This window comes from Amblyraja radiata, chromosome 2 (assembly GCF_010909765.2).
Source record: "Amblyraja radiata isolate CabotCenter1 chromosome 2, sAmbRad1.1.pri, whole genome shotgun sequence".
Classification (NCBI taxonomy): domain Eukaryota; kingdom Metazoa; phylum Chordata; class Chondrichthyes; order Rajiformes; family Rajidae; genus Amblyraja; species Amblyraja radiata.
The window spans coordinates 4,859,791-4,882,485 of NC_045957.1; the positions used below are offsets into that span (position 1 = coordinate 4,859,791).

Here is a 22,695-nt window from a genome sequence, read left to right on the forward strand (position 1 = left end):
CACAAGACTAAGAAAGTTCGGCATGTCACCTACGACTCTTACAAACATTGACAGATGCACTGCAGAGAGCATCCTGTGAAGTTGCATCACAGCTTGTGTTGGGAACGGCTCTGCCCACGACAGTAAGAAATCGCACAGTTGTGGATGTAGCCCAGTCCATCACACAGACTACACTCCCCACCAACAACTCCATCTACACTTCACGCTGCCTCGGGGAAAGCCACTTAACCACCAGTCATTCCCTCCTCTCCCATCGGGCACACGATACAAAAGCTTGAAACTGTACACCACCAGATCCAGTAAAAGTTTCTCCCCCTCTGTTATCAGACTCCTGAACGATCCTTCCATTAGCTAGGTTGTGGTCCCAAATTCAAAACTTCATTGCGGTCCTGATCTTCCAATCTACCCGACTGTGGACCATGCACTTTCTTTTTATCTGCACTTTCTCTGGAACTGTTACTTTATAACAGTGTAGCACCATATTCTGGTTTGTTTGTACTCATGGGTAATATATATTTAGACAAGAGATAGCGTGGAAACAAGCCCTTCAACCCACCGAGTTTAAGTCAACCAGCGATCACCCCAGATCATACACTAGCACTACTCAACACACTGAGGACAATCTACAATTTTCAGAAAACAACTAACCTACAAACCTGCACGTCTGTGGAGTTGTGGGAAGAATCCAGAGCACTTGGAGAAACCCCACACGGTCACAGGGAGAACATACAAACTCTGCATAGTAAGAACCCGTAGTCAGGATTAAACCCAGGTCTCTGGTGCTGTTAGGCTGCAACTCTACCACAGCGCCACTGATTTAACTGGATAAGCCGCAAATCAGTGCCCAGGTGACAATAACAAACCAATACCAGAAGCAGAACAACGTCAGTAATTTGCCACGAGTTTCCTACCTGACGCGGATGAGGCCTGATCGCGGGGAGATCTCATTGCGGAACGCGTTGCCAATCTGGGCAGCGGCAAAGGGAAGCTTTCCCTGATTGAATTCCAGCAACCGTTTGAAGTTGAGGAAAATCCCTTGAGCTGTTTCAGGCCTGAGGTAGCTGGAAACATAAATGGAAACGGTGAGTTTAAGATCAGCTCCACACCCGAGCTGGGTGTTCGTCATAAGCTCTCGAAAGCCCTCCACAGTACGGAAGTTCCCCAAGTGCGCTGGGTTGGTAATATATCTCACCCTGGCATGTTGCCCCCTGGTCCGATGGATGTCTGGAACATCAGATTGAAGGAGATGGGTGGGGACAGGTCGTTCCCGGTGACTGGGGACTTGACGTTGTAATTCACAAACAGGTCCGCTAACTCTTGCTGGCTGTAATTGTCCATCTAATCGCAAAAGTAAAATGCAAACATACCATTTCTCTGCAACAAGTAGCTGTCAGCAGCTTTCAAGTCAATGCAACAAGGGTTCTGCACACAATCGTCACCATAGAAAATAGGTGCAGGAGTAGGCCATTCAGCCCATTCGAGCCAGCACCATCATTCAACATGATCATGGCTGATCATCCAAAATCAGTTCCTCCTTCCTGCTTTCTCCCCATATCCCTTGATTCCGTTAGCCCCGAGTCTATCTAACTCTCTCTTGAATACATACCATGACCTCAGATGGGAGCCATCCCCACCCAGATAATGAAGGAGCCATTCTGTTAGACTTTAGAGAGACAGCGTGGAAACAGGCCCTTCGGCCCACCAAGTCCTCGCCGAACAGCGACCACCCTGTACACTAGCACTATGCTCCACACACCAGGGACAATTTACCATTTTAACAAAACCAATTAACCTACAAACTTGCACGTCTTTGGAGTGTGGGAGGAAACCGGAACACCTGGAGAAAACCTACGGGGTCACAGGGAGGACGTACTAGCTCCGTTCAAACAGTACCCGTAGTCAGGTTCAAACCACTGAAATCAGTCTGAAGGAGATGCCCGACCTGAAACGTCACCTATTCCTTTTCTCCAGAGATGCTGCCTGACCCGCTGAGTTACTCCAGCACTGTACAAATGTACAAAACGCGTACAAACAGCACCCATAGTCAGGATCGAACCCAGGTCTCTGGCGCTGTGAGGCAGCAAATCTACCGCTGCGTCACCATGCCGCACAAAACCTGAACTACGTCAAGGGAGGGAAAAGAAAGTAGGGGTCCACAGACAATTTGGGAAGGCCATGCTCTCAGAATGGGGTTTAAAACAAACATAAAATACTACAAAGATTGACACAAAATGCTGGAGTAACTCAGTGGGACAGGCAGCATCTCTGGGGAGAAGGAGTGGGTGACGTTTCGGGTCAGAACCCTTCGTCAGACTGATGTCAGGGGAGTGGGCGGGACAGAGATAGAATCTAGTCGGAGACAGTAAGACTGGTCGGAGAACTGGGAAGCGGTAGGAGATGGAGAGGAAAAGCAAGGGCTATCTGAAGTTAGAGAAGTCAATGTTCATACAGCTGGGGTGTAAACTGCCCAAGCGAAATATGAGGTGCTGTTCCTCCAATTTGCGCTGGGCCTCACTCTGACAATGGAGGAGACCCAGGACAGGAAGGTCAGTGTGGGAATGGGAGCAACCGGGAGTTCAGGTTGGTTTAGGTGGACTGAGCGGAGGTGTTCAGCGAAACGATCGCCGAGCCTGCGCTTGGTCTCGCTGATATACAAGAGTATAACTTTGCCCCTTTCGCCTTAAAACTATGCCATTAGTATTTGATTTTTACATGCTGGGGAAAAAGGTTCCGACTGTCTACTCTATCTACGCATCTCATACAATCTAACAATCGGGATGGTCAAGGCAGCAGTGGCACACAGTTAACACTCAGTGAAATGGTCATGCGATGGGAGAATACATAGTGAGATAACATAGAACTGATGTCAATCAATCAATCAATCAATCAATCAAGCACTTTATTCATCCCCGAGGGGCAATTTAAAGGGCGCATTACAGTAGCTTTTAAAAAAAGAAATGGACACAATCAACGAAGAGACAAACATTCAAAGCTACTCTCTGCACCAACCGGATGACCGCACGGACAGTGACCCGGCAAGGATTGGGTTGTCAGCAGCGATACAATAATAAAGAACACACAAAATGTAACACAAACATCCACCACAGCATTCATCACTGTGGTGGAAGGCACAAAAATTTGGCCAGTCCTCCTCCATTTCCCCGCCCGTGGACAGGACCAGAGTCCAGAGTCCAGAGATGTGAATGGGTTGACGACATGGACGGGGGGCTGGGGTCCGTTTGCGTGATGTACCTCTAAACTATAACAAAGTGAACTGGTGTGGACAAGCCCAGTCCATCACACAAACCAGGCTCCCCCCAGCGACTCCATCTACACTTCAGAAAAACTGCCAACGTAATCTAGGACCATTTTCACCCCGGTTATTCCCTCTTCTCCTCTCGGACAGAAGATTGAAAGCATGCACGACCAGAATCAGGAACAGCTTCTCCCCTGCTGTTATCAGACTACTGAACGGTCCTCCCACAAGTTAGGGTGGAGTCATGAACTCCCAACCTACTTCATTGCAGATAGGCACCAAATGCTGGAATAACTCAGCTGGTCAGGCAGCATCACTTGAGAGAAGGTATAGCTGACATCTTGGGTCAAGACCCTTCTTCAGACTGAGAGTCAGGGGAGAGGGGAAACTGGAGATATGGAAATGTACAGAAAAAAATCAGAGCCGGCACCGATGACCCAGGAAAGGTGGAGCCCACAATGGTCCATTGTTGCCTATGGAGGAGGTGATTTGGCACAGTCTTTATAACACTGTATTCTGCTATATTCTGCACTCTGGTTGTGTTTCTCTTTGCACTACCTGTTGTACATGTGCATAGCCTGGTTGTAGTCAGATAAAGCAGAGTATGATTTGACCAGATTTTCACTCTTTCCTGGTACACATGACAATAATAAAGCAAAGTGAAGGTGCTGCTTACCTGGGTGATGACATCTTCCATCTCTGCTTTCCTCTCCACTGAGCATTTCTTATCAGACATCAATTTCTGCAAATGAGCTGCAACAGCAGAAGACAATGAGCGATCACCACCTTGTACAACCAGTCCCACACCTGACTGCAGCACCGGCTCTGTCCTATGGCCAACAGGCCAAGCAAGTGACCATCAAGTCTTTAGCTGCCTCTCTTTCCACAGACGCTGCCTGATCTGCAGAGCCTTTTCTAAGATTTCTCTGTAAAATTTCAAAAGGTCAAAAATTCATATTCACTTCATAAGAGCCTTTAGAACACTGGGCATTCAAGTAGCTGAATGCTGGAGGAACTCAGGTCAGTCAGCATCTGTGGAGAGAATGGGGAGATGGCATTCCGGGTTGGGGCCCCTTTTCAGACTTATTGGAGTTGGTGGGGGTGAGAAAGTTGGAAAAGAGACGAGGGGTGAAACAAAGCCTGGAAAGTGATAGGTGAAGATACAATAACTACAGATGCTGGAATCTTGAGCAAAACACAAAGTGCTGAAGGAATTCAGAGAGTCAGATAGCATCTGTGGAGGGAATGGAAAGGAGACGTTTTGGGTCGGGACCTTTCTTCAGACTGATGCAATAGGTAAAGTTTTGAATTGAAACCCTGTTTATCAATCTGAACAAGGCCCCTGATTCAAAAATGTTAAATGGGAATAGCCTAATTCTGATTCAGTAGAGGCTCTACACAAAGCATTACCTTTGAGCAGGTGGTCGGCTCGGAAACATTCCCCGTTCTTCAGATCTTTCACCATGTAGTCAGCAAACTTGTCCACGTGGCCAGAGGTCCTGCAACGCCAAGCACCGAGAATCAAGCACACTGTCTTACATTAGGGAAAATGTCAAGAGTTCCTCAGCCTCCTCATTCATCCTTCCACAGTCATGGATTAAAGGCAACCCAGTGTTATTGGTAAATGACTGTCAGGGTGACCCAAGGAGAGTCTCCGTGTAACAATCCCTGGGATACGAGTTCATTCAGCAGTTGGTGGCCGGAGTGAACAATGAACTGCTTCTTCCCCTCGGTTATCAGGCTTCGGAACAGTCCTTCCATAAGCTAGGGTACCGTCCGATTCACCTCTACCCCACTATATTCTGCACTCGGTATCTTTCCCTTGCATCAAATCCATGCAAAAGCTGACCAATCAGTCCCACCCCATGCTCTTTCCCCACAGACCTAAAAATCTCTCCTCATTTAGCTTCCAGAATTCCTGACTGACAGATGTCAGTCGGTTAGAATTGGTCATAACACTTTCTCCACCCTGACCCTCAACACTGGTGCCCTTCAGGGTTGTGTGCTCAAACCCTGTCCGCCAATGACTGTGCGGCTAGGTATGGCACCAACTCCATCTTTAACCTTGCCGATAATGCCACAGCTGTCGGCCGGATCAACAATGGTGAGAGGATTACTGGAAAGAGATCAAGAACCTTGTGCCAGAACAGCAGTTAGCCCTTAACTTGCTGACTAGCCCTTAATTAGTCAGCAAGAGGAACAAATTGATTGTTGATTTAAGAAAGCAGGGAGGTGAACACACCCAACAGAGCTGCTGCAGAGATGGTCATCAGCTTAGGCATCCATATCACCGCCATGCTAACTTTAAAGAAGGGCCAAGGCCACCAGTATAATCAAGGACTGTTTCTCCCCAGCTGTTATCAGGCAACTGAACCATCCTATCAACAACTAGACAGCGGTCCTTAGCTACCATCTACCTCATTGGACTATTTTTAATTGGACTTTACTTTACACTAAATGATATTCTCTTTATCATTTATCTGTACACTGTGGATGGCTTGATTGTAATCATGTATTGTCTTTCCGCTGACTGGTTAACAAAAGCTGTGTGCTAACCAGTCAGCTGTACCTCGAATATTGTCACTCAGTACTGTCACTCAGTACACGTGACAATAAACTAAATTAAACTTGGGTATAGTATGATACAAAATCATGAGAGGAATTACAAAATCATGAGAGGAATAGATCGGGTAGATGCACAGAGTCTTTTACCCAGAGCAGGGGACATAGGTTTAAGGTGAAGGGAAAAAGATTTAATAGGAATCCGAGGGGTAACTTTTTCACACAAAGGGTGGTGGGTGTATGGAACAAGCTGCCAGAGGAGGTAGTTGAGGCTGGGACTATCCCATCGTTTAAGAAACAGTTAGACAGGTACATGGATAGGACAGGTTTGGAGGGATATGGACCAAGCGCAGGCAAGTGGGACTAGTGTAGCTGGGACATTGTTGGCCGGTGTGGGCGAGTTAGCTTGTTTCCACACTATTACTCTATGACTGGATATCATGCTAACAAAGCTGTTCACCATCTTGGTATACTTGAAATTAATAAGCTACTATCGATTGGCTGAGGAAGGTGGAAACACTGTGCACCTTTCCCCACACTTGCGCCCACACACAGTGCAGCCCCACCACACCACCCACTGTCCCACCACAAGCTCCATGCACCCACAGTACAGGGACTTACTTGAGGACAGGTTCTGGAGTCAGCATCGTGCAGTCAATCTCCAGGATCTGCTCTTCCTGGATGAAGTGTTGCCTCCAGATCTGAAGGGTGTTGTTCTTCAGAGCGCAGCCGACAGGACCAAAGTCGTACAGACCACTCACCCCTGGGCCAGGCAGAGTTAGACACCGGTCACCCAACGCACTGGCTGTCTATCCTCCTCCCACCACCCCGACAGCAGCCCCATACACCACACCACCTTTCCTACAGGTAGAATTGGACAGGGTGGTTCTGGCTTGATGGAGCAGTGAGCCATTGGATGTGACACTGTGCTGTCCAAAGGTGGTGGACGCTGCCCGGAATACACTAGTGGCTCAGCAACACAGAGGCGTTGAATAAAGATTCACAGGACTAATTGTCCCTAGTGTGATCGCTGGTTGGCGCAGACTTGGTGGACACAGGCCTGTTTCTAATGATGTATCTCTAAAGTGTACAGTAAACAATGGTCTGGGTTGCTGGAACAGTGGTGCAATGGTTCCTGTGGGTGTGACACTGTGCCGTCCAAAGGTATTGAACATTCCCAGAAATACACCAGTGTGTAGAAAAGAACTGCAGATGCTGATTTAAATCAAAGACATCCACAAAATGCTGGAGTAACTCAGCAGGGCAGGCAGCATCTCTGGAGAGAAGAAATGGGTGAAGTTTCGGGTCAAGACCGTCTGAAGAAGGGTCTTGTTCCGAAACACTATCCATTCCTTCTCTCCAAAGATGTTGCCTGCCCTGCTGAGTTACTCCAGCATTTTGTGGATGTCTTCGATTTACACTAGTGGATCAGCAATCCAGAGGCTTGCAATAAAGATTCACAGGACTGGTTCAATCGCCTCTGTGGGCAGCTTTAGATTTTTGTTTCCTGCTGCTAAGCAATGTTAAAAACTCAGACATGCAGTCAGGTAAAAGTGACCACAAGCCTGTTGAGAATTTGCAGTTCTAACAGTTTCACAACACCTATTCGAGCTAGAAATAGGGCATCCGTACCAGTCCTGTCTAGATGCAAATCTGATCCAAAACTGGGTTGACTTCTAACCCTTCACTGCAGTGACCTGGCAAGCCGCTCAGTTGCATCAGGACGTCCAGAGATGGACAGTAAATATTGCCTTCGCCAGTAATGCCCATGCCCCAGAGACATTATTAAAGCAGGGACAAACTGCATAACTCAAATCAATTAGTTTAGTTCAGATTCAGATTCAGATTCAACTTTAATTGTCATTGTCTGTGTACAGTACAGAGACAACGAAATGCATTTACAACGAAATGCATTTTAGTGATACAACACGGAAACATGCCCTTCGGTCCACCAAATCCCTCTGACCAGCGATCCCCGCACACTTACACAATCCTACTCAGACTAGGAACAATTTTACAATTATACCAAGCCAATTGACCTACAAACCCGTATGTCTTTAGAGTGTGGGAGGAAACTTGACATCCCAGTGAAAAGCCACTCAGGTCATGGGAAGAACAGACAAGCCCAAAAGTCACTTTTAAAGAATCCCACGCTACATAAACTGGAACGCAAATCAATGGTCCTGCACCAGGAAAGTTGCTGAGCTGCTACAGAACCCAAGTGGCTGACTTCTTCCCTGCTGAAAGCTACACCTCACTCTCTACACTTCACTATGAGGAGGGATTTCTTTAGCCAGAGGGTGGTTGACGTGCAATTCAGGTGCCGTGGAAGCCATCATTAGGTATTTTTAAATCGAAGATTTCAGGTTCCTGATTAGTAAGGGCGTCAAAGGTTTTTCGAGGAAAAGGCAGGGGAATGGGATTGCAAGGAAATAATAGATCAGCCCTGATCAAATGGCGGAGTAGACACGATGGGCCGAATTGTTTAATTCTGCTGACTTATGAACTTATTTGAGCCCAAGCGGAATGTTGGAAGAGCAGGCTGGACAATGCAGAAGTGGGATTCTTGTCCCAACACCGACTCATTTAATGTACCCTCACTTCCCCACAAGCCCAAGACTCTCCTACCTCCATAGATGGCAAACGCCTGATCGTAGAAGAACCTTCGCTTTAGCGTGTCCTCCATTTTAGTTCGGTCAACAATATCATCCTTTGGTTGCAGAGCCAACTCCTGTGGAGACAGGGGCAAAGGTGCTTAGGTGGGTGCAGGATCGAAATAACAGCAACCCGGCCGTCTAAAACCAATGGAACACTGACAGTGTGAATGCCAGAGCTCGAAGCCTGAGCTAAGCCAGGAATAGCAGCATGGAAACATAGAAAATAGGTGCAGTAGGCCATTCGACCCTTCGAGCCTGCACCGCCATTCAATATGATCATGGCTGATCATCCAACTCAGTATCCTGTACCTGCCTTCTATCCATACCCCCTGATCCCTTTAGCCACAAGGGCCACATCTAACTCCCTCTTAAATATAGCCAATGAACTGGCCTCAACTACCTTCTGTGGCAGAGAACTCCATAATTCACCACTCTCTGTGTAAAAAATGACTTTCTCATCTCGGTCCTAAAAGACTTCCCCCTTATCCTTAAACTGTGACCCCTTGTTCTGGACTTCCCCAACATCAGGAACAATCTTCCTGCATCTAGCCTGTCCAACCCCTTAAGAATTTTGTACGTTTCTCTCAGATCCCCCCTCAATCTCCTAAATTGTAGCGAGTACAAGCCGAGTCTATCCAGTCTTTCTTCATATGAAAGTCCTGCCATCCCAGGAATCAGTCTGGTGAACCTTCTCTGTACTCCATCTATGGCAAGAATGTCTTTCCTCAGATTAGGAGACCAAAACTGTATGCAATACCCCTGGTGTGGTCTCACCAAGACCCTCTACAACTGCAGTAGAACCTGTACAACTGCAGTAGAGGAAATGGAGGGAGCATGTGAGACCCAGCCTGCTCAACCTCTCCCTACAGCTCAGACCCTCTAGTCCTGGCAACATCCTCGTAAATCTTCTCTGTACACTTTTCAGCTTGACAACATATTTTCTATAACACGGTGCCCAGAACTGAACACAATATAAATGTGGCCTCACCAACGTCTTATACAACTGCAACATGACCCATCAACTATAATCAATACTCTGACTGATGATAGCCAGTGTGCAAAAGCCTTTTTGACCCCCCCTTATCCACCTTCAAGGAACCATGCACCTGCACTCCTAGATCCCTCTGCTCTACAACCACTCCCGAGAACCAAACCACTCACTGTGTAGGTCCTATTTGAGGCACACCATTAGTCACAGGCCTCCAGTCTGAGAAGCAAGCTTCCACCATCACCCTCTGCTTCCTCCCATAAAGCCAATTTTCTATCCATTCAGCTAACTCTCCTTGGATGCCACGCGATCTAACCTTCCAGAGCAGCCTGCCATGCGGAACCTTGTTGAATGTTTTGCTGAAGTTCATATATACATCATCTACAGCTCTGCTCTCAACCTTTTTGGTCATGTCTTCAAAGTATTTGTGAGACATGATCTCCCACGTACAAAACCATGCTGACTATCTCTAATCAGCCCTTGTCCATCTAAATGCCTGTATATCATATCCCTTAGAATAATCTCCAGTAACATTCCAACTACAGATTTTAAGTTCACTGGCCTCTAGTTCCCAGCATTTTCCCTGTGGCCCCTCTTGAATAAATGAACAACATTTGCCACGCTGATTTACATCGGTGAGACCAAGCGTAGGTTGGGCGATCGTTTCGCCGAACACCTCCGCTCAGTCCGCAATAACCTACCTGACCTCCCGGTGGCTCAGCACTTCAACTCCCCCTCCCATTCCCAATCCGACCTCTCTGTCCTGGGTCTCCTCCATTGCCAGAGTGAGCAACAGCGGAAATTGGAGGAACAGCACCTCATATTCCGTCTGGGGACCTTGCGTCCTTATGGCATTAACATAGAATTCTCCCAATTTGGCTAGCCCTTGCTGTCTCCTCCCCTTCCTTAACCCTCTAGCTGTCTCCTCCCACCCTCCCCTCCGCCCGCCCTCGGGCTCCTCCTCCTCCTCCCCTTTTCCTTCTTTCTTTCCCCCACCCCCCATCAGTCTGAAGAAGGGTTTCGGCCCGAAACGTCGCCTATTTCCTTCGCTCCATAGATGCTGCTGCACCCGCTGAGTTTCCCCAGCAATTTTGTGTACCTTTAACATTTGCCACCCTCCTGTCTTCCGGCACCTCTCCTGTATTTAAAGACGACTCGTAAATTTCAACCAGGGTTCCTGTAATTTCCTCTCTAGTTTCCCACAATGTCCTCAGATATGTCTGATCAGGCCCTGGAGATTTGTCTACCTTCATACACGATAGTACCTTCAGCACTGTAATACTGACTGTTCTCAAGACACTTCCATCGACTGCCCCAAGCTCTTCCCGTCCTCCTGTCTTTCTCCGAGGTAAATCCTGTGGCTCCACACAGTAGACCACTTTGATTCCCGAGGGTCCCGCTCTCTTTCTAGTTACCTTTTCCCCCCCTTATATATTTATAAACCCTCATGGCATTGTCCTTAATACGATTTGCCAGAGCTATATCCTGGCCCCTTTTTGCTCTTCTGATTTCCTTTTTTAGTTTGCTCTTTCGTTCCCAAACCTCCTCCAGGGATACAATTGATCCCAGCTGCCTATACGGTCCCCTGCGTCCTTCTTATTCTTGACTAATGCCTCAATTTCTCTCATCAGCCAAGTTTCCTTACGTTTGCCTGCCTTGCCCATCACTCGAACAGGGACGAACATATCCTGAGATCTTGTCAGCATACCTTTGAAAACACTCACTTGACTGATGTTTCTTTTCCCTCATATAACCTGCTCCGAGCAACTTGATTTTGACCTTCACTCATACCCTCAAAGTTGGCCTTACCCCAATTTAGTATTTTAACTATTTAACCTCCATAACCATCTTAAACCTAATCGAACAGTGGTCGCTGGTCCCAAAATGCTCCTCCACAAACACTTCATTCACTTGCCCATCCCAATTTCCCAAGACTAGATCGAGTCTTGCCCTCTCACGTGTGGGGTCCTCTACATATTGCTGGAGAAACTCTCCTGAACAATATCGTGAAATTGCACCCCATCTAAGCCTTTCACACTATGATTTTCCCAGTCAATATTGGGAAAGTTAAAAACCCCCGTTACAACAACCTTATTTGACCCGCAGCTGTCTGCAATAGCCCCGTTGACTATTTGGGGGTCTGTAGTACACCCCCAACAAGGTGATCATCCCATTCTTGTTCCTCAGCTCCACCCATATCGCCTCACTGGACCAACCGTCCGTAATGTCACCTTTCACCACTGCCGTGACATCTTCCTCAACCAATATTGCAACCCCCCCTCCTCTTTCACCCTCACCCCTCTCTCTCCTGTACCCTGGAACCTTGAGCTGCCAGTCCTGCCCCTCTCTTAACCAGGTTTCAGTAATGGCTACAACGGCCTAGTCGCACAAAGCTATCCATGCCCTAAGCTCATCCGTCTTACCCGTCAGGCCCCTTGCATTAAAATTTGTGCAGTTTAAACCAGCCTTCCTTCCTCGCTTTCTGCCTTTCTCCTGTATATTCTGTCCTTTAAACTTTTTCTCACCACCCTCCATACCAACTTCTAACCTCTCACCAATCCAGGACAACGGGCCTTTAAAGCCAATATAAGACTCGATATTTTTAACGTGTTTGAACTTGCAAGATACAAGATGGTGCTGGAAACATGGCGATTCTTGTGTACTGCCTCATTGTAATCCACATACTTAACACGCTTGAAGTGGGTATAATTGTGATTATGTATAATAGGACGTTACTGAATTATATGCAAAAATGTTTCACTCTACCTAGGTACAGAGAGTCAGACATAATCAGAGAGATAGAAACGGGACCTTCGGCCCAACTTGCCCACGCCAACCAAGATACTTTACCTGTCCCACCTGCCTGTGTTTGGCCCATATCCCTCTAAACCAACATGTGACAACACCATAGAAGCGGAGTGAAATGTAAAACCGGGAGGGAGGGATATGGGTGGAAGAGGACGGGGATCTGACACCATCGGCATGTGCAGACAGCAGTCAGAGAATGCTGATTCTCCAGCACGGAGGAGAGGGCAAGATGGAAGCACCGTGACGTCTCGGTGGAAGCCGACATTGACAGCAGCAAGACCTCAGCTCAAACCTTGGCTTCCAAGATCCTCTTCCGCACTTTCAGTTCAGCCACTGCTCTATCAACGTCCACCTGAGGCGTGCTCTCGGCTTTCAACTTCCGAACAAGTTCTCCCTGGAAAGGAACAGAACAGAGCCGGAATTAGGACATGCTGGAGCAGTACACTCACAGTCTGCACACTAAGGAGAATTTACAGAGGTCAATTGACATACAGACCCACACGTCTTTAGGATGTGGGAGAAACCAGTGCACCCTGCGGAAACCCCAGCAGTCGCAGGGATAATGTACAAACTCCATACACAGACAGCACCCAAGGTCAGGATTGAACATGGCTCCCCGGCACTCTGAGGCAGCAGCTCTACAGCTGCCCCACTGTTCCACACACAGTTTGGAATAAGGTTTCTCCCTGATTTATACAAAAACATCGCGACCAGCGATCACACTGCTTCATCGTTCTTATGCTCACCTGGATAAGCCGGGAAGCACTGTGAGAGTCATGGTTTTTTTACTTCTCCAGTGCTTTTAAAACCATCCGGCCTGCACTACTGGGGAGCAAACTGACAAAGATGTGGGTGGATGCTCCATTGGTGACCTGGATCACCAGCTATCTAACTGGACGGCTACAGTATGTCAGGCTACAGAACTGTGTCTCGGATATGGTTGTGCGTAACACAGGGGCTCCACAGGGGACAGTCCTATCTCCCTTCCTGTTTACCATCTACATCTCGGACTTCTGATATAACTCGGACTCCTGCCACCTGCAGAGGTTTTCAGATGACTCTACAATTGTGGGCTGCATCAGTGAGGAGAGGGAAGCTGAATACAGAGGCGTAGTCAATGGCTTTCTTGAATGGTGTGGGCTGAATCACTTGCCGCTGAACACCGACAAGACTAAGGAGTTAGTGGTAGAATTTAGGTGAGGAACACCCCTGTCCCCTGTCTCCATCAATGGTGTGGATGAGCAGTTTACCAAGATGTACAAATACCTTGGAGTTTACCTGGCCATTAAACTGGACTGGTCCAGGAACGCTGAGGCCCTGTACAAGAAGGGACAGAGTCGGCTGTACATTTTGATGAGGCTCTACCAATCGGTGGTGGCTAGTGCTATTTTCTTCACTGTCGTGTGCTAGGGCAGCAGAGCGAAGGCCGCGGATGCCAACAGGATCAACAAGCTCATCAGGAAGGCTGGCTCCGTCCTGGGGGCGTGGTTGGATTCTTGGGACGTGGTGTTGGATGCTCGGGACGAGGGAGGATGCTCCTCAAACTGCAGACCATCCTGGACAATACAGCTCATCCCCCTCCATGACACATTGGGTCAATCTGAGGAGAACCTTCAGTAACAGACTGGTTCCACCAAGATGCAGCACTGAATGCCACAGATCCTTTTTCCTTGTGGCTATCAATGTACAACTCCTCCCCCTTCTGTCATGGGGTTGACAGACTCCCCTCCTCCCTCCTCCCCCCCCTCCCCAATCTTTGCACATCCCCAATCCTTTCCATTCGTCACTTTAATTTCATGTTTCATGTATCTTGTTGTGTTTTATGAGAGTTGGCAGACCACTTTCCATCCTGGGATAAATAAAGTTCTATCGTATTGTATCGTACTAGAACTATGCTACACAACAGGGACAATTTACAATTTACAGAAGCCAGATGACCTATAAACCTGTACACCTTTGGAGTGTGGGAGGAAAGCGGAGCACTGGAGAAAACCCACGTGGTCACAGGGAGAACAGCAGCCGTAGTCAGGATGTAACCCGTGTGTCTGGCTCTATCACTGTGCCACTGTGTCGCCCTGAATGCCACCATTGACTGCCTGCAGATTGTACCGTTCACCTACACATTCGGAGCAACTTACAGCGGCCAATATAACGAGTGAATGTGGGAGTAAAGCAGTGCAGCTGAACGAGGCCTACCCGGTCACATGCAAACTTCATACGGCGACAGCACCAGAGGTCAGGGTTGGACAAGGGCCACTGACTATGAGGCAGCAACCCCGCCAATTGTGCTTATCTTAAAAATCTCCCCATATTGGACAATTGAACAGTCTCTTAAACTTAGGTGTAGTTTCTATCTACCTGACCATTGAGTTTCTTCCACCACTTACTTTGCAGCAAGCCTTAGAAAAAAATAACCAGAGTGTTCTGAGGTTCTAGACTGCCAATCCGGGCCTGGATGTCTTCACCAGCACCAGTAATTACCAGCTATAGTGGGTGGCACAACGGCACAGTTGTTAGAGCCTCACAGCACTAGAGACCCAGGTTCCATCCTGACCTCAGGCTCGGTCTGTGTGGAGTTTGCACATTCTCCCCGTAGCCGTGTGGGTTTTCTCAGGGTGCTCTAGTTTCCTCCCCTTCTCAAAGACCTGCAGGTTTGTAGGTTATTTGTCCTCTGTAAAATTGCCCCTAGTGCGTAGGAAGTGGGATAACATAGAACCAGTGTGAACGGGTGATCAATGGTCAGCATTGACTCGGTGGCCGGAAGACCCTGTTTCTATGCCTAAGCACTAAGCCAAGCACTGAACTAAACAGGGGTGGGAGATTGCAACCTTCACGTGGTCCGACCTGTTTCGACGAATGCAATCAACCTGGCGTGCACAATCACATAAGATCAAATAGAACACGTTGTCCTACAACTTTAGGCTGTGCACGACATACACAAGACTGAACTAAACAGTGTCAACAGGAAGTAATCTGCAGGCCCTGCTGCACAGACACTTTAAGATGTGAGGAGCAGTTTAAAGATGTGCTGGGCATGTTTTCTTTACATAGAGGGTGGTGGAACGCACCAACAGGGGTGTGCTGGAGGCTTTTTCTGTTGTTCTTTGGATCAGAAAAGCACCCCATGAAAACGACAACAAGGGCACAAGGCATTGCACTGAGTCTAGTGGGAACTTGGATGGGAATACGAGAAATAAATTTGTTATGCAGAAATGCTGTAAAAACAGGAGTGAGTCATTCAGGCTGCATCTTAGTGGTGCAGGAAGAAACGTGGCAGGGGCGGGAGCTGTAGATTTCTACTGCAGCAGGCAGGCTGCTGGAGCTGCAGTGTGGGAGACTGGACAGAAACACACGTGGACCGGCCACAGCAGGTGCTGGAGGAACTGTTACACTTGTCACTTGGGAGGGCAGGGACTTCTCACTCGATGAGTACAGCAGAAACAGCACCGTCCCACCACACCACATAGTAACTGTAAACTAAACTGGAATTGTAACACCCTCGCCCCAAGGCACACCCGCACCCTGAGGAGCACTCCCACCTCACTCTCACCCTGGGGTACAGTGTGAGGTATCCTGAAGTACCCCGATGGTCCCGAGGTAACCTGAGGTATGCTCGTAGAGCAGAAGAAAACTGTTTGACGCATTTTCTGTGACGTTGTTGACGCCAGAAACGTGCCGAACCTTTTGTGCTGCCTTGGCGAGTTCTGATGTATGACTTTACTGGGTTGTATGCATTTCAAAGCATTTCACTGTATGTGACAATAAAGTATCATTGAATCATTCAGCCAGTCCCGTCACACCCTGAAGTACAGTCCCAGGTAACGTGAATTACAGCCCCACTGCACTCTCGCCCCAAGGCACAGTCCCGGCACACCCTGAGGGACAGTCCTGTCACCCCTGCAGCATATCTCACAATCAGAGGCAGCTTTTGAAAATCATCTCAGTGAATTGATCACAGTGTGTCAGGGGCTGGAACTCACACTTCCAAACACAACCAAGAGCCTTTTCCATTCAGTTCCAACCATACAACTCAACACCAGCTAACAAAGCAAACCTGCCCACTCCAGATCCCAGCATATCAAAAAACTACTTTAGATACAGGTCAGTATAAACATTTAACACAACTGTCCAATCTGCCCCTTTGCCAGCACAGCGGCAGAGTTGCTGCCATACAGCGCCAGAGACCCGGGTTCGATCCTGACTATGGGCGCTGTCTGCACGGAGTCTGTACGTTCTCCCTGTGACCGCATGGGTTTTCTCCGGGAGCTCTGGATTCCACCCACACTCCAAAGATGTACAGGTATGTAGTTTAATTGGCTTTGGTAAAAATTAGAATATTGGCCCTAGTGTCACTGGTCGGCGCGGACTCGGTGGGCTGAAGTTTACCCCATTGTGGACATTACCCTTTGTCCCTAGAACTGACATGTTACAATGCTGAAAAAAAGACAAAGTGCTGTAGTAACTCAGCGGGTCAGTCAGCATCTCTGGAAAACGTGGATAGGTAATGTTTCAGGTTGGGACCTTTCTGCAGAAAATGCTGAGGACTATATTCTGCACTCTGTATCTAGGTATGTTGCAAAGCCTACCTGAAGCGTCGGTGAAAATCTGTCGCTGCGGGTGTGCGCGATTTTGGCGCCGTTTAGAGGGGGCGGGTTTAAAACGCGATTTTCGCTAGGCTGTTCAAATCGAAAATGTTCAGCCTAGTTAATTATTAACGAAAAATCGCTGAAAGACCCCGTCGCAAAAGCTATTATTAGGTTTAAAGGCCTTGAATAATAGTTATAGTAGTTTAAAAATCAATCTCTAAACCCGCGACCGCCAGCAACCGCAGGGTCTCATAAAGCAAACCATAGAAGGTAGGCTGTATATTTTTACATTAAAAAGGGCTTCTAAAGATCCCTTTATACAAAGTTTAATATTGCGAGTAGCTCATTTTGGGCCCATTATATCCCGCAGTATTTTTCTCGGCATTTGAGGCACAAATCTACCGCAATGTGAACGTTCTAAACCAGCGCGTTCCACAGGGACCCACTGGAAAGCTGATTTAAATGGACATTTATTTACAGCAATTAAACACTAAATTCCTTCCATTTGGCCTATAAATTAATGTAAATGAGATTTTAAAATCATGTTTTATTGTGAATTATTTGTGAATATTATTTGGACATTTAGGCTATTTAAAAATGTTAATCATGGATAGATGTTTAGATCTAGTAATTGAAGTCTGAAATTAGCTACAATTAGGTAACTAACTAATTATATGCTTTAATTTCAGGTCATCCAAGTAAGATTATTTTATATTTGTTTCAGAATGCTTCAATCTATGATAACTGAAAATTTCATTCAGTTCTCTTAATTTTTAAGAAAGTTATGGGCTTTTGACTGTTCACGATCACAGCTTTTTTGTTATGTCCATAGAAAATCAATAGGGAACAAGATGCTCATTTCCCAGTATGAAAATGGCCATACCTTTTTAAATACTTGAGATATTAAAGTGAATTAGGTGTCAAATTAAACTTATTTTTATGCTTTATCTGATGGGATAAATTACAGACTTGATTTTTAAAATCTCAAAATTTTGTAACATTGCTACTGTATCTCGTCCTTCACTCGACCTATTGTACTTGGGTTTGGCTTGATTATATTTATGTATATGGTTATCTGATCTGTTTGGATAGCATGCAAAATTAATTTTCACTGTACTAATGAACAATTTTCATTAACAGCTGTGCAGAGGAACAGACATTGGATCTCAAACACCTCATCCCTGGCTCAGTTCAAATCCCATTGCAGGAATCCAAGCAGCACAACACTGACAATCCATTGCGGCACAGAGGGAGCACTGCAATTTCTTCGCAAAAACACTTGTCTCTTTCAGATGAGATGTTAAAAAGAGGGGCCCCATTGCCTTCATATGGATTGAATTAGCATTGTGGCACTAATTCTAACAAAAGGCAGGGACTTCTCATTCGCTAACCAATAGTTCTCCTTCCATCAGTATCACTGGAAATAGTGATCTGGTAGTTAGCACAGTGCTTTTAGTGGGGGCTCCCGGGACAGGATTTGGCTCCCAACACCTCAAGAGTAAACCTGCTTCACTCAGTGGGGTACTTGGTACAGGTTGCAATACAATACAATACAATATTTATTGTCATTTGAGCTCAATGTGAGGCTCAAACGAAATTCTGTTTCCACAGCCATACAAACAAAGACAATTTCCTACAGACATACACACAATTTAATTCACACAAACATCCATCACAGTGAACCCACTGTGATGGAAGGCAAAGTCTTTTCTCTCCCCTGTTCTCCATGTCTCTCCCGATGTCCAAGCCTCAGGCGGACGATGATAAGTCCCACGGCCATTTTAGGCCGTGCCGGGCGATTTACGGCCCCAGCTCCCGGTCTAAAAGTCACAGTGTTGGAGCCCCCGGCGGGCGCTGTAATGTCCCATGGCCATGAAGCCGCGCCGGGCGATGTACGTCCCCGCTCCGGGTCGTTCCAACCCCGAGACACGGGCTGGAGAAGTCGCGTTGCGGGAGCTCCGGCATATGTTAATAATGCCATCATGGAGCCCCAGAGTTATACAGCACAGAAACAGGCCATTTGGCCTCTCATCCTTCCCAACCAAGCTAACTAAGATAATCTGAGGACTGAAATGAAGAAAAACTTTTTCACCCAGAGTTGTGAATCTGTGGAATTAATTCTTTAGTTTTAGTTTAGAAATACAGCGCGGAAACAGGCCCTTCAGCCCACCGGGTCTGCGCCGGCCAACGATCCCCGCACATTAACACTATCCTACATCCACTAGGGACAATTTTTACATTTATCAAGCCAATTAACCTACAAACCTGTACGTCTTTGGAGTGTGGGAGGAAACCGAAGATATCGGAGAAAACCCACGCAGCTCACGGGGAGAACATACAAACTCTGTACAGACAGCACCCGTAGTCGGGATCGAACCCGGGTCTCCGGCTCTCTATTCGCTGTAAGGCAGCAACTCCTCTGCTGCACCACTGTGATCGCACAGAAAGCAGTGGAGGACAATTAATTGGATGTTTTCAAGAAAGGAGGGTGAGAGAAAACTGGGAATTACAGACATTAGCCTTACATCAGTAGTGGGGAAGATGCTCGACTCGATTATAAAGATGTTTTGCTAGAATTAAGAAGATTGAGGGGGGATCTTATAGAAACTTACAAAATTCTTAAGGGGTTGGACAGGCTAGATGCAGGAAGATTGTTCCCGATGTTGGGGAAGTCCAGAACAAGGGGTCACAGTTTAAGGATAAGGGGGAAATCATTTAGGACTGAGATGAGAAAAACATTTTTCACACAGAGAGTGATGAATCTCTGGAATTCTCTGCCACAGAGGGTAGTTGAGGCCAGTTCATTGGCTATATTTAAGAGGGAGTTAGATGTGGCCCTTGTGGCTAAAGGTATCAGGGGGTATGGAGAGAAGGCAGGTACAGGATACCGAGTTGGATGATCAGTCATGATCATATTGAATGGCGGTGCAGGCTCGAAGGGCCGAATGGCCTACTCCTGCACCTATTTTCTATGTTTCTATGTTATAGCAGCAGATTTGGAAAGCAGTGACAGGATCGGTCAAAGTCAGCGTGGATTTATGAAGGGGAAATCATGCTTGACTAATCTTCTGGAATTTTTTGATGATGTACCAAGTAGAATGGATAAGGGAGAGCTAGTGGATGTGGTGTATCTGGACATTCAAAAAGCCTTTGACATGGTCACACACAAGAATTAAAATTAAAGCACATGGTATTGGGGGTCAGGTATTGACATGGATAGAGAACTGATTGGCAGACGGGAAGCAAAGAGTAGGAATTAAAAGGTCCTTTTCAGAATGGCAGGCAGCGACTAGTGGGGTGCCGCAAGGTTCAGTGCTAGGATTCCAATTATTTACAACATATATTAACGATTTAAACGAGGGAATTAAATGTGACATCACCAAGTGTGCAGATGACACAAAGGTGGGTGGCAGTGTGAGCTGCGAGGAAGATACTACGAGGCTGCAAGGTGACTTGGACAGGTTGGGTAACTCGGCAGATGCAGTATAATGTGGATAAATGCGTGGTGATCCACTTTGGTGGCAAGAACAGGAAGGCAGATTATTATCTGAATGTTGGACACAAAAAGCTGGAGTAACTCAACGGGACAGGCAGCATCTCTGCAGAGAAGCAATGGGTGAGTGATGTTTCGGGTCAAGACTCTTTTTTAGACTGAATGTCAGAATAGGAAAAGGGGAAGTGCAATGATACCTGGATGTCCTTGTACATCAGTCACAGAAAGTAAGCATGCAGGTAGGTACAGAAGGCAGTGAAGAAAATTAATGGCATGTTTGCCTTCATTGCGAGAGGATTTGAGTTTATGAGCAAGGAGGTCCTACTGCAGTCGTACAGGTGAGACCACATCTGGAGTATTGTGTGCAATTTTGGCCTCCTAATTTGAGGATGGACATGATTGCTATTGAGGGAGTGCAGTGTAGGTTCACCAGATTAATTTCCAGTATAGCGGGACTGACATATGGTGAAAGAATGGGTCGACTGGGCTTGTATTCACTGGAATTTAGAAGGATGGGAGGAAGTCTTATGGAAACATATAATTTTTTTAAAGGATTGGACAGGCTAGATGCAAGAAAAATATTCCCAATGTTGGGGCAGTCAGGAACCAGGGGTCACAGTTTAGGAATAAGGGGTAAGCCATTTAGGAGTGAGATGAGGAAAAACTTATAACTCAATCCCACGAATTATTGCATCATGTTTGTTAACCTTGCAGATGCCCCTTCCTTTCTGCAAGCTTCTGCCACCATCAAAGGTTAGGCATGGATTAATGGAAATATAAGATTGTAAATTTAATCGCGATGGCGATTACAGACAACGGAGCATAGAGGATGCTGCCTGACCCACTGAGTTACTCCAGCTTGTTGTGTCTATCTTCGGTTTAAACCAGCATCTGCAGTTCGCCCCTACATAGAGGGAAATGCGAAGATAGACACAAAATGCTGGAGTAATTTAGCGGCAGCAGGAGATGAGGAATGGGTGACGGTTCGGGACTTCAGGGCAGAAGAGGGAATTTTACGTTCAGGACCCGAGAACCGAGCAGTGACAAATTGTAAATGTATTAGTAAATTAAGCTGCAATGTGCACCGAGGCCTAGGTTCATCTCCCGATGCCTCGGCGTCTCCCTGAGCGACCCCACCGCTGCCCCGGGCCCGGACCCCGGCATCCCCTCCCCTGCCCTGCCCTGTCCTGTCCTACCTGCTCCCGCACCGCCTGCCTCAACGGCGCCAGCACCATCTCCATGCCGCTCGCGTCCCCGTCCATGGTGGCGGCCTGTGGTGGTGGCGGCTGCAGCTGATGCTGATGCCGGTGCTGGTGGTGATGGGGGCCGGGGCCCGACTGCAGCAGCGGCGGCGCCGTCCACCCGCCGGACAACAACCGCAGCGGCAGCAACGCGCGAGCACAGGGAGACGCCAGGGACACGGACACGGCGGCAGCAGCGGCAGCGGCGCGCACCAACGGCTGCATGGGGCACGAGCTGGGGGCTGCAGGGGGAGGGACTGAGGGAGGGGGAGGGGCTGGGGGGAGGGGGTAGGGGCTGGGTGGAGGGGGAGGGGGGGAGGGGAGGGGGAGGGGCTGAGGGAGGGGGAGGGGCTGGGGAGGGGCCGATGGAAGGGCTGGGGGAGGGGCTGAGGGAGGGGGAGGGGCTGGGGAGGGGGCGGGCTGCGGAGGGCTGGGGGGGGCTGCGGGAGGGGCTGGGGAGGAGGAGGGGCTGGGATAGGGGCGGGAGGGGGAGGGGGAGGGGCTGAGGGAGGGGAGGGGCTGGAGGAGGGGCCGATGGAAGGGCTGGGGGAGGGGCTGAGGGAGGGGGAGGGGCTGTGGCGGGCTGGGGAGGGGCTGGGGCGGGCTGAGGGAGGGGCTGGGGGGGGCTGAGGGAGGGGCTGGGGAGAAGGAGGGGCTGGGATAGGGGCGGGGCTGAGGGAGGGGAGGGGCTGGGGGAGGGGCTTGAGGGGGGAGGGGCTGGGGAGGGGCGGGGAGGGGCAGGGGGAGGGGCTGTGGCGGGCTGGGGAGGGGCTGGGGTGGGCTGAGGGAGGGGCTGGGGAGGGGGAGGAGCTGGGGCGGGCTGAGGGAGGGGCTGGGGCGGGCTGAGGGAGGGGCTGCGGAGGGGCTGGGGAGGGGGAGGAGCTGGGGCGGGCTGAGGGAGGGGCTGCGGAGGGGCTGGGGAGGGGGAGGAGCTGGGGCGGGCTGAGGGAGGGGCTGCGGAGGGGCTGGGGAGGGGAGGAGCTGGGGCGGGCTGAGGGAGGGGCTGCGGAGGGGCTGGGGAGGGGGAGGAGCTGGGGCGGGCTGAGGGAGGGGCTGCGGAGGGGCTGGGGAGGGGGAGGAGCTGGGGCGGGCTGAGGGAGGGGC

The 22,695-nt window shown here is 48.6% G+C and overlaps 1 protein-coding gene across 1 annotated transcript in view; it reads right to left on the bottom strand.

Annotated features, from left to right (window-relative positions):
- Positions 1-21,826, bottom strand: part of gars1 (glycyl-tRNA synthetase 1) — a 36,630-nt gene extending 14,804 nt beyond the window's left edge. The window contains exons 1-8 of the mRNA XM_033040909.1: positions 21,547-21,826; positions 12,564-12,665; positions 8,447-8,549; positions 6,440-6,581; positions 4,667-4,755; positions 3,933-4,009; positions 1,193-1,338; positions 912-1,061 (exon numbers count right to left, since the gene is read on the bottom strand). Coding sequence (XP_032896800.1) covers positions 912-1,061; positions 1,193-1,338; positions 3,933-4,009; positions 4,667-4,755; positions 6,440-6,581; positions 8,447-8,549; positions 12,564-12,665; positions 21,547-21,816 — 1,079 coding nt within the window. The 5' untranslated portion in view covers positions 21,817-21,826. The remainder of the gene's footprint in view (positions 1-911; positions 1,062-1,192; positions 1,339-3,932; positions 4,010-4,666; positions 4,756-6,439; positions 6,582-8,446; positions 8,550-12,563; positions 12,666-21,546) is intronic.
- Positions 21,827-22,695: the final 869 nt, after the last annotated feature.